Genomic DNA, 12,909 nt, shown 5'->3' on the forward strand with positions numbered 1-12,909 from the left:
CTGAAATTCTGTCCAGTTTGGACATGAGTCTTAGGATAGTATAGGGATAGTGCTATTCTTTATGGAAATTCAATGAACAGACGCTCACTGGGTTCCGAAGTCCTGCTTCCCATATTTCTTAAGCTAAGAGAATGGCTTGCCTAATACCTTTAGAATCAGGAGAACTAAGGGAAGCTTAAATAATGGGTATATTATATTACAGTCCTCAAATCAGCACATGTACTCGTATGTTTCAAATTAGATGATATTCACTTAAAAGTATAAAGACCATGATGTGAAATCTGTATGACTTCTTTAAATATACATAATCAGAGATAAGTAGCCAAATGCAAGTTTCCCAATTTCCTACCAGAACACTCTTTTATAATTGTGAGTGATCTTTCATGCTTGTGTGTTCCAAAACAGAGTATCAGAATAAGCTGTGATGGAAATGCACGCTTGTTAATTTTATTCTTTATTCTTCCTTCAAAAAAGAAGTTAAGAGAGCCTGGGAACTATAAAATATTATTTTTTCCTGAGAAACAGAGGGGTCATGAAATGAAATGTTATGCCAGGGGATAAGAGCTCCAGCCTTACCTCAAAACCCACTGCTACTATATTTAACAACAACAACAACAACAACAACAACAACAACAACGACAACAACGACACAATCTGAAATTGTGAGAAGGCAATAAGAAAAAGATCTTGGGAGAAAAAAATCTGCTTTATTCTTCTTGATATCAATTAAACAAATATGAAGACTTTTGTGAAGTAAAAACAGAATAAAGGGCATATTGAGGGGCTGTTCTCCAACATGGGCTCCCCAAATCCCCGCTTCCACTAATGGGAACACAGCACACACAGCCAGCCAAGATCAGACCTCCTAAGTAGAGAATTTTTTTTTCTTGGAGATTTTTCTTGTTTGGACTTTAATTAAGCTCCTGCAGGTTTGCAAGCATTTTAATTTACCTGTCTTCTTTCTAATTCTTCCTTGAATCAGTTTACTTGCCAAGGTAACTTTTTCCAAGCTGTCACAATTATCATAAGTACACCCTAAGCTATTACATTTAGGAATGAATTAGTAGCTGCTTCTCCAAGAATCAAAAGCAGAAGCTTTCTTGCTTCTTGGAAAATTTTTCATTCATTCATTTTTACTTAAGAGAGAGAGAGAGAGAGTGTGTGTGTGTGTGTGTGTGTGTGTGATGGTTGAGAAAATAATAGAAATGGAAGCTTCATGGAGTGTACAATGACTATTGGCTAGTAAGTGATAACTCAACTTTCCATACGTCACCGGTTTAACAAAAGACATTTGCCACTACCTAATTTAATACTCACACTGCTCATAAGCAAATTGTAGTGAAATATTGACTATTTTTGGTGAGTGAAGAGTGAGTGAGCCAAGAGAAGGTGATGATTCAGTTGATGGTTCAACATCCTTATATTGAAACGTAGTGTTTAATCCACTGAAGTTATTAATAAAGATCCCTCTGTTCTCAGTGAACTCATTGCAGCTCTGAAGCATAGAGGTAGGAACTGGGGGTGCCAAAGGTGACTCCTTTCAAACAGATTCCATGAGAAGCTATTGCCATTCAAGGATGCTTGGTTGAACACTGGCCAGCCTAAATAGAATGCCTTTTTATTTTTTTTTCTTAATTAAGAAAAAAGAAAAATCCCCTTCATAATATTACAGGGCTAGAAATAAAAATAAGCCTTCAAAAACACAAACGCTAAAATGAAAGGAGTATTGGGTCATTATTATTAGCTCCATGATTGCTATTATCATCATTCATATTATTTACTTAATAGTTCCACGCTGCTAGCTTATTCCACCAACCGCTCTTGTGTGTGAGGTACTTACTGATCGCTTCCACAAACCGCTCAAAGAAGCTGTAAGGGAAGAGCGGCTCAGGCAGCTCCCGGAAAAACATCTTCAGTGCTCCGGTGACAACGTGGATGTCCTCCCACTGGCTGTCGTCCAAATTCAGCTTCTCTTCTGGGAAAACACGAGGAGAAATGGAACAACTGGTTTTAATGAAACAATTACAAGACACTAATTATTATGTTAATGTTTGCCTACTATCATCAGCAACCGTTAACAGCCTTCTGCACCTAGAGGTTTGGTGCTGTGCATTTTTTTCCCCCTTTTTTTTCCGTAGGAAGGGAACATTTTCAATGGAATACCATCTGTAGGAATGCAGCTAACAAAAAAACAAGAGACACAAAGAGACAGTGCCATTGACACAGTATGTCAGATACATTTATTCCCATAATGCATCAGTATGAAAATTAGCATCACAGCTCAACGTGATTCAAAGCTATTTGGTTTTGAGGCCGAGGGGCTAAGAGTTGCCAATGATGGCCGGCTCAAGGGACCGGCCTAAAGTTCTTGCTGAGCCAACAGGAGACATATGCTAAACATGGCAATAGAAAATGAGTTATTGCTTTACATGTGTTAGCCTTGCTATGTACAAGGGAATAATGGGTAACACTTTTTTCCTTTTTTTTTTTTTCCTGAATATAAAGTCAGTAAGGAATAGAATACTGAGTGAGAAAAGATATTAATTCCTTCTTACTGCTTCAAAAATATCATGTTTTTAGTTTTCATCTCAGTGAGGAAAATGTGCCCAGCAACAATATTAGACAGACCCCTGTTGGCCTATGCAGGCTATGCAAAGCTGTCAAAAATGATAACACAGTAAAGACAAACCACAAGTGCTTATCAACTCCTCTTAGAAACAATGGAAATGCTTGCTTAGGAAGCTTGAGTGAGTTGAGATATTTAACTATTAAAGAAAATAAATGCCAAAATAAAGTTTTTAGAAGAAAGAGATGCTGGGAAATTATTATTTTTTTCCTTTCACCCTCAATCTGAAAGCCTGGAATCATTTTCATCTAAGAAGTGGATATAATAGAGGTGAAAGTGACATCTTTATATACAACTGGAAGGACATAAGACACAAAAAGCATTGATACTGATGCATATTGTATTTGTTTTTTGTTTGTTTGTTTGTTTGTTTGTTTGTTTTTAACACGCAACCTGCAAAAGCTTTTGGAGTCTGGGCTTAATGAAAACTAAATCTAATCATTTTAGACAACCTGAGGGTTAACCGAACAGCCAAATATACTGGCAAAAATTTAATTGGTATTTGGTCAACCAGAATTTTATTTCTTTATCAATCAATGTATTGGTCTCACATTCACATGCTCCCTTGGTGTCAGTTTTACTAATGCAGAAGAGAATTTGCACAAAAAAATGTAAGAAAAGCTGAGAGTTGTCACTGTAGGGAATCTCTGCATGGGCTGTTTTGCTAACAGTGTTCCTGTCCTTTTAAAAATATTAGCTGAAATCTTTACCAGATCTTTTTTTTTTTTTTTTCTAAATGGACGATTATTTCCAGGGCTATTAAGTGACGTTCCTGCTCAATAAGATGTCTGCGATGAGAAGGAATGAAGGTGGATCTGTGTATTTCAAATAGGCTATTTTTTTCTTCCTTTTCAGTCTTCATTCCTACCTCAATCATAACACAATAATATGATCTACAACAAAATCAGCAGAGCAGACCTTCTTTCTGCCCTGCAATCATTTTTGATTGATTGTATTTCAACAATTAGTCTTTTATTTGGTTACACACTATTGAAATAGCAAGACAGCATCTTAGCAGGCCAGCTTTAAACAGTCAACTGTTAACAATAGCATCAAAAAGGGAAACCTGATGGGGTTTACTGTCACTTTAAAGAACGGGGTTTTCACATTGTTGAAATCTGTCAGATATTTTGAAATGTCCCTCTCACTATGGTGCCACACCCCCTGCGTGCCCTTATAATAAAATTGGTTTTACTCCTGATTAAATCATTTTCTCCCTACCCACTACCATACTTCTCATAATGGACCTGTGCGCTCTACAGCTGGTGTTCTTCCCATGGTACCAATTCTTACTTTATCTTTTAAGCACTTTGCTGCTAAGATCTCATGCAGAGTGCTTATGTTTTGTTAAGAGCTTCATTCTTAGAGAAATAGCTTAACACATGTTCTAAAAATGTTGTACAACTTATTGCTTAAAACACATTTAGAAAATGCATAAGTACTGTAGCTTTGGCACTGAACTTTAAGTGGAAACCTAAACACACACACACACACACAGACACACACACACACATACATGCTCATGCACACAAATGTCTCTACCAAAATTTTATTAGAAAATTCCAATATAAAATGCCATTCTGATACATAGGTTTAAAATTGTTAAAGGGAATTGGTCAGGTAAAACTGATTTTATCTCGAGCAAGAAAACAGGAACAAATAATTGCATAACCAAAGGCAAATGCCAAATTAGCTACCCCCGCATAAGCATGTTAATTCAAATGATTTTGAAAATGAAATATTTTAATATACATAAAAATTTACCAATCAATAAATACCATTTGATTATGCTCTCTTGAAATGCCATGTAATATCAATATCAACTGTGTTACTTAAACCTGCATTCCTACTATAGATATCTACAATCTCCATTTATGAAAACAAATTGCAGCACTCCAAAAAGTAGCTTAAAGAAATAATATGGAAAGTAGTTGGAAATAGTCTTTTGAAATACAATATCTAATTTTTATACTAATTTTTTTCATAAGCAACCAAAGTTAAGATTCCTTGTAAACCGGAGGGCTTTAAGGTATATTTTTGAATCAAGACAACTGTGATTTATCTAAATATACAGTTATGTCCATATTTATATGCCTTCTCATGAATCTAGCAGTTCTCAAGATGAAATGATCATAACTTTATCTCGGTGTTAACAGGTATCATTAGAAACACATGTATATTATTTTTTAACTAAAGTGTAAATAGTGATGAAGGTCTCATGCTTCTTCCTTTTCCAGTAGAGTAAATTTTCTCAACAGTGATGCACTATTGACACTTGGGGCTGAATAATTTTTTTTGTGGGAGTCGTCCTATACATTCTTGGACATTTAGTAGCATTTCTGGCCTCAACCCACTCAATGTTAGTAACACTTTCCAGGGGTAATGATGAAAAATATCTCTCCAGATATTGCCAATATCTCTTGGTGGTACAAAGTTATCTCCAGTTAAGAACCACTACAATGAAGCTCAAAGATTCTCTAGGAGTTACTCAATAAATATTAATTTATGGAGTTTACCTTAAGTAGGTAGAGAACTAGAAAACTAGGTACATACCTACTGAAATTTCTTTAATATGACCTCGAGTTTGTTATTTGTTTTTGACAAAATCAAAACCTTATACGGAACAAAATTCACACAACCACATTTCAGGGTGCTTTGTAACAAAAACAATAATCAATAATTGCTTAGTGCTTATACTGTACTAGGGACTATGCTATGAACTTTACATTCATTGTCTAATGTAATTTTTTCAATAAGAAAATGAAGTCCATGATATTGTGATCATTATTTCCATTTCATAGACAGGGAACATGCACAGATAGGTTAAGTAGCTTTTCCACGTCCGACAAGTGATGAATCCAGGATAAGGAGCCAGTAAGCCCACCCAAAAACTACTATGTTCAGACTTAATCTTGGCTGGCAGAAGCTGAAAGTGAAAAGGCAAATAAATAATAGTTAAAAGTGATAGTAGATTCACTTATTTTTTCAAAGATAGTGACTTTTACATTTCATCCCTAAATGTCGTAATTGAGGTTATATCTTTACCTGCAAACTGACTCTGATCTTTTATAATTACCCATGTATAGAAGGCAGAGATTCTTATATAAACAGATATAAAAGAAATTGGCAATAAAAAGAAATTGCATCAGGAAAAGGGCAGAAGATGGTGAAAATTGTAATGTGTGATAGGGTAGAGAAGAAATATGATAGAGTGGGAGAGATCATACAAAATACCAGGCCTGAATTTACCACTAATTCATTGTATATCTGTTTATTTGTGAAATGAAGATAGAAGGATAGTTGTTGAGATCAAATGAGAAAACATATCTAAAAAAAAAAAAAATTGGAAAGCACTGGGAAACAAACATATCCAAAATGCCACTATGATGGGGAAGGTGAATAAAGGCAAAAAAGGCAAACTACATAAGGGATTAAGGAAATGGAAATATCGAGCAAACATCATAAATCGTCCTTGTTGTTTTAGAGGATTTACCTCAGTGTGATGCAGTTTGTCATATGAGATCAACGAGAACTTCACATGCTTGAGGCCAACACTGAGAAGTCTGATGGAATCAAGATATCTCACAAGATACTCCGATAATCTGTGCTGGTTTCTCCTGGATTTCTAATTAGGCTATCTCAAATTCATTTCAATCATGGCTTTTGGTTTAAAGCATTTAAGAAAAATTAAAGATAGGTTAAGCTCCAGAATCCAAATACTGTGTGATTTTTATGGAATTACTCATGAGATTACTAAAAATATATCTAAATGCTATATCTTAACATTAGACCATCCTGAAATGCCTTTATTTTTCCTGGAGGGTCTTTTTGTTTGTTTGTTTGTTTGTTTGTTTATAAGTAAGAACTTGTCTACATCAAGCTGAAACAATTATACATAAAAGAATAAATTTGACAATAGCTATTAGGGACAATCTTTCTTAAAAAGGAGAACTAAGAGATGGACCTGTGATAGCCACAGTAGGTCGTGGTAATTTCCAAGGAAAAAGGCACATTTAAATATCACTAACACAGTCTTAGTTGCGGGGGTGCTCCCCTTTTCATTGCAGGAGGTTTAACATTGGCCTCTACTCAATAGATTCTGGTAGCACTTTCTTCCCTGCTTAACAGCCAAAAAATAAAAAATATAAAAAAATTTAAAAATTAAAAAAATAAAGGTCACTAATAGTTTAATCATCACTGTCTTCTTATATTATGTATTACTCTATAGGTTCGTGTACCAGAAGTTGCAACATCAGGTCTGATTTTAACTAAGATAACTGTATGAACCCAGTGTTGGGCGAAATGTGGCTGCTGATAACTTGAACTATCCAGAACAGAATAGTGTCATAAGAGTAAAGAGGTACTTCTTCGTGTATTGAAAAACAAGTGCATTTTAAACATGTAATTTTTTCCATGGCACTTTTAATGCTTCTTTCCAACTTTTATTTCACAATTGTAATAAAAAAAAGAAGAAAAGACACCCCAAATTTCCCAGTATATGGAGAGAATAGCTCTGGTTTTATTAATATAGTGACAAGAACCTATTAAATTGTGAAATTCTCATAAAGAATGTGGAATCTGCTTCCAGTGCAGATGACCATTTGGAAATCTTATCTGAAAAGCCTGCTGGGTACATGAAAGTCACATCATGAATGAAAGAGATGCCAGAGGGACTATAGATCTGAAAAATAATACTATGTTGGCCATAAAATCAAACTGGAAGATTAGATATTAAAGTAGATAAAACATACTGTTTATCTATAAGGTTATAGCTGATCTTCGGTTTAGTGTTTAAAAGAGTGGATCAAAAGGAAGTTCATTGAATCATTCGACTAGCTCAACCTATCTTCTTGTGTTGGCTCCTTAAAGTGACAGTTGATTTCTGCTGGATTAGAGAGGTTCCACATTCTCAAACTCAATGATGTAAAACCCTGTGTCAAAAGCAGCATTTTTTCATGCTGCACTCGCTAAAGCTGTTCCCTACAACATCTTGGGTATAACATGAGACTCCGCTGAGGACATTCTTAGGCAACTAGACCAACCATTCAAGCAGTTAATTTGTTTGCTCACTTAATTTTTATTAAACAAACATACATTGGAGACTATATATGAGGGACTGTAGTATATGCTTTTCAAAGCTACAGCTTTCGAGGCTGCTTTATATTCCTCAAAGGAGAGGGCTTCAACAGGTGCTCAGAAATATGACACAAGTGAATATAGATTAAATTCTAGACATTTTACAACTTATTTTGTCCCATAGAGTAACACTCTATTGACCTTGAGGACAAGCAAGAACAAACTCAATAAACTCAAAGAACATCATCCTCAAAATGTGCATTAAGTCTGTAATTGTCCCCCATATTCCCATTCATATGTTGAACTTCTGACCCCCAGTATCTTAGTCTGTGACTGTATTTGAAGATAGGACCCTTAAAAAGGGAATTTAGGTAAAATGAGGTCATATGAATGGGACTTAATCCAATGTAACTGGTGTCCTTATAAGAAGAGGAGATTAGGACACAGAAAGAAGATGGCCATTTACAAGCCAAGGAGCGAGGCCTTAGAATAAAGTACTTTGCCAACATTTTGATCCTGGACTTCTAGCCTCCAGAACTGTGAGGAAATAAATTTTTGTTGCTTAACACCCGTAATCTGTGGTACTTTGTTATGGTATCTCTAGAAAATGAATACAATGTCCAAAGGTTTTGCAAAGAGGAAGATGTCATGTTCCCGGATCATATCAAAACATTTCTTCAATACATGGGCTATGCTACATTTATGAAATATGGTAGACAGCAGAGATAGCTAGGTAACTCCAGTAGAATAAAAATAATTTCTAGATTCAGAGAAAGGGTTTGAAGCTGAAATTAGTTTAAAAAATTGCCTGCTTATTCAGACTCAATCTAAATATTTAAAATCATTTGCTTTATAAATATGCAGGATACTTTCTAGCATGACCTCTAGACAAAGAATAAAATTATAATTGTAAGTTTTTTACTCATTCTTTTTTTCTAGCCACTACTTCTAGAGTACAAATAATTTCATTGCTGCTACAGCTTGAACACAAAATACTAAGGAACATTTAAAATGTTCTCAGGACAAACTTAGTGCCAGCCAAATCAGCTCTCTATGGTCATGGTATCTATCAAACAATAAACAAAAAGTGGTTTTAGATACAAAACTTTGCATTCCAAAAAGATTTATTCCTGACAACTCATCACAGTAACCTCCAGGAAGTTATTAGGAGGCTTACATTGAAAAACGGTTATTTACTATAAGAGGAGATGGTTGGACCTGTGTACACAATGGGTGGTTTTGCCACCTGTTCTGCGACATCGTTTTGTGCGAACTTCTTGAGGTAGGAAAGAAGGAGGAACCAAGCAAATTACCAGAAACTCTCTAAGAAGCTAAAATTTTCTTTAAGAAAAGCTTTTATTTTTTAGTACTCAATGGGATATTTTGGCGTGCCATGTTGGCATGTTTTCTGAATACTTCATGTTGTGTACATTTTGTTGGAAATTACTTACGAAGGCAAGACATGAAAATAATGTCACGGGTTGACATGAAATATCTCTAGTTATTCTCTTTGAAGGAGGTGGAACAGCCTTCAACTATATTCAGTACAGAACCTAATTGGGAATGAGAATGTCTTATTTTTATTTTTTTCAGCTTTCATTTGAATATAAATAATGACATAATAAATAGGTACAACTGAAATTTGTGAAGCAAGCACCACAGATGGAAAGTATAACAAATGTGTCATTGCTTTGCACATTTTTAATTTATAATGGCATAACATAAAACATCTTCCCATGATCATAACTCCATGTATAATGCCACCTTATAAAATGATGTTATTGACAGTATGCTTCTCTCTAGGCTTCTAGATTTTTTGCTTTTTGTCTGTGCATCTGAGTAAGGTAGCCCTGTTCGGATTCTAACAACTGCCACTGCAACACCACAACAACAAAAACGAAGTGACATAATTTGTTGGAATCGTAAATTTTTTTAAAAGTCATGGTACCATATATATATTTCTTTAATTCCTTTCATATTCAAGGCTTCCAACACTGCTCTTATTTTCATTTAGTGAAAGGCTTTTTGTACTCTGCAGACACTATACACAATGGTTCATTTTATCTGACCGTCTTCCCCGAACAGATTCTGAGTTTGCTTGAATTCCATGGATGATTTCATACATTACATACTCCAAAGGATAGAGAATCCGTAGGATTAAATTTCAACAAAGTCATTTTTGAAAGTTTCCTTCCTATCGGCTCTAAATTTCAACACCATTGCTATTTGTTCTCTTTAAGTTATATGACATTTATAAATATCAAGCAGAAGTTCAGATCAAAACATATCTCATAATGATATCTAAGCAATAACTATAACTAAGCCCATAAATGCCCATACACAAATAAAATGTCTACTGTAGGCACAGGCACATATATAGACGTTACTTCATGTGCTAGTTTTCTCACTTGTCTAATGAGAACTGTCATCTCTCCTAATTTTGTGTAAGAATAAAGTGAAGTAATATATGTAAAAGATATAATACAGGCTTGTTATAATATTATTAAAATTTTTATTTGGACATTGTCTTCTTTGTCAGCCAGACTTTGGCAAAATGTTTCCAGACTCTAATGTAATTTCTGGCTTCCATTATTCCCTTTACTACAATGTTGGTGCATGTTGGGTTAGAAATAGTATCATTTAGTAGGAGAAGGACTGGGCTTTTTGCTAGTTTAGAAGTCTTCTGTCTGGAAATATTCCGGTAGGAAATAGAAAATAAAAGCTAAACAAAATTGGTAGATTAAGACAGTGCTACTTTCATTTGTTGAAACTATTTTCTTCCAAAATATGACATCCATTAGTTGTCAATATTTAAGGATAACCAAAACGAAGAGATTTCTAGCAATTATTGAGGATAATTTTATTGTACCTGTGTTATCTTGATTAATTGGTTTATGTGAGTAATTAAGTAAATTTTCTACTTTACATTACAAGAATAATCAGAGCTCTATAAGGGTACCTGTAGTAAGAGTTGGGATATTTACAAATTTTGCAACTGCTTGCATAAAGTTAGATAGGATAGCTAGAGCTCTATATATTAGTTTCTTTGAGAAACAACAGAATAACACTATCTTCTTAATTCTGCATCTTTTTATACAATATTCCAAGTTTAGGATAGTGATATAGATTCTTTAATGAAACTGTTATCAATAACTGCTTGTGTGTGTGTGTGTGTGTGTGTGTGTGTGTGTGAATAAAAAGTTCTATAGTTTTTTTTAAACTAAAAAAAGAGCCTGCCTGTCTGACTCCAAGGGCTTCCAACTTTCAAAGATCTGAAGAATAAAACCACTCTGTGTCACTTTCTACAGTAACTTTGGAGAACCATAATTCATACAAATAATTCACAATGTGGGTTGTTTTTATTACAAAGGAGCTATAAAAACTAGTTGATCAAAACTGTCAAAACACTTGATAACATGATGCTTGAAAACTTATGTTTGATATGAAAAGTATGTTGCTTATAGCTATTTTAAAACTTTTATTTATTTTATTTTGAAATAGATAATGTATTCACACAATTTAAAGTTAAAACTATGAGAGTATACTGCAAAAGTCTCTAGTCTATCCCTACTAGCCAGTTCACATCCTCAGAGAAAACACATATTATCAGTTTTCTGTGGATCCTCTCAGACGTTTTTTATACTCAAACAATATTACCCTCCACCACTTCTTTAAATCCATAAACTGATATAATATATGCACTGTTTTGCATCTTGATTCTTTTCACTTGACAATATATGATAGAGAATACTCAAAATCAGGGCACAGAGCTTTATCATTCTTTTCTTTTTTACAGCTACATATTTGATTTTTTGTCCGTATAATAATTTACTTAACATTGGTTATTCGATTGTTAAACATTTTGCATAATGCTAGTGTGACTAACCTTGTACCTAAATCATTTATATCTAAGTATAAGCATGTACCTGCATGAATATAAAAAATTCCTAAGACTTGGGATTTCTAGGTCAAAGTTTGTGTGTATATTTAAAATACTAATATATCTTGCCAAATTTCCCACACAGTGCACCAATTTATGCTACCACCACAATATTGGAGAGACTGTGATTCATTTGGAATATATATTCATTACTGACTATAGCTCTTCTCAGATGGCCATAATATATTGTGCCTTTGATTATACAGTTGAAAAAATACATAACAAAGAGTAAAATGAGGAGAGATATAGAGACTTGGACTAAAAATAGATAGACATAAAGTCTTTGTTAAACATAAGAGACTTATGGAAGATTTAACTTCTGATGAAGTGAAATGTTTGAATATTTAAATTATAACCAGTAAATGATTGGTGTTTAATAAATGTATAATAATATAAAGACCGATAACAATATAAAGACCAATAAGAAAATAAGTTCCAACAACAATAGCTGTTTTCTGATAAAATAAGAAACCACATAGAAACAAAGTCAAATAAAAAATAAAGAATAAGCATGCTGATAATAAAATAAATGAATGAAATTCCATAATTACGTGTTAATTTGAGTACTATAATTAATCACATAAAATCAAATGAATAAAATATCAATCAAATTAATTAATATATTCATTCATTAAAACAATTTAGGTGTCTTGTTCCAAATACAAGAGGTATTGGTGAGAATACAGTTAAAAGGACAGAATGGGGATTAAAAAGATGTCTAAGAAATAACATACAAATTACTCTTGAAGTCCTGACAGTTCTCAAGTTCTCTTTAGCATTACTACTAGTATTGTGCTGTTTCTAGGGAAGAAGTTACCCCTTATAATTTTATATTTGCTTCATTAATACAGAGACATGCTTAATTAGTTGCTTAATAAGTACCTTTTTAAACATGATGATGATGATGATAACTATGTAAACTCCCACGCCTGAGAGTTCTCTACAGTTCCTCTCATAAAAAGATAGGAATACATCATTTTCTACATTCTCAGGTGACCTGTTAGTATTAAGACACATTTCCAAGCAGCCCAGTCACTTTGGGTCCATATGAACCTTTCTTGGGCTGGCTTCATCATACATGTTCTTGTGATGTATATGGGGAGATATGGTCTTCTGCAACCAGGTACTCTTCTACTTGCTTTTATTCTCTCCAGTCTAACATTAAACACATCTGTGGCACTAACTCCTGGGTCTCTCCCTATGGTTTCTGATATCATTCAGATATCTGTGCTGCTAACCTTGACTCTAGCCTACATTGGGCTTCATT

At 34.0% G+C, this 12,909-nt stretch overlaps 1 protein-coding gene across 1 annotated transcript in view; it reads right to left on the reverse strand.

The window, feature by feature from the left end:
• ARHGAP15 (Rho GTPase activating protein 15) overlaps positions 1 to 12,909 on the reverse strand; it is a 584,899-nt gene that overhangs the window by 121,471 nt on the left and 450,519 nt on the right. The window contains exon 12 of the mRNA XM_016136367.2: positions 1,841 to 1,975. Within this exon, the coding sequence (XP_015991853.1) occupies positions 1,841 to 1,975 (135 nt within the window). The remainder of the gene's footprint in view (positions 1 to 1,840; positions 1,976 to 12,909) is intronic.

This window comes from Rousettus aegyptiacus, unplaced genomic scaffold, assembly GCF_014176215.1.
Source record: "Rousettus aegyptiacus isolate mRouAeg1 unplaced genomic scaffold, mRouAeg1.p scaffold_m13_p_2, whole genome shotgun sequence".
Taxonomy (NCBI): Eukaryota; Metazoa; Chordata; class Mammalia; order Chiroptera; family Pteropodidae; genus Rousettus; species Rousettus aegyptiacus.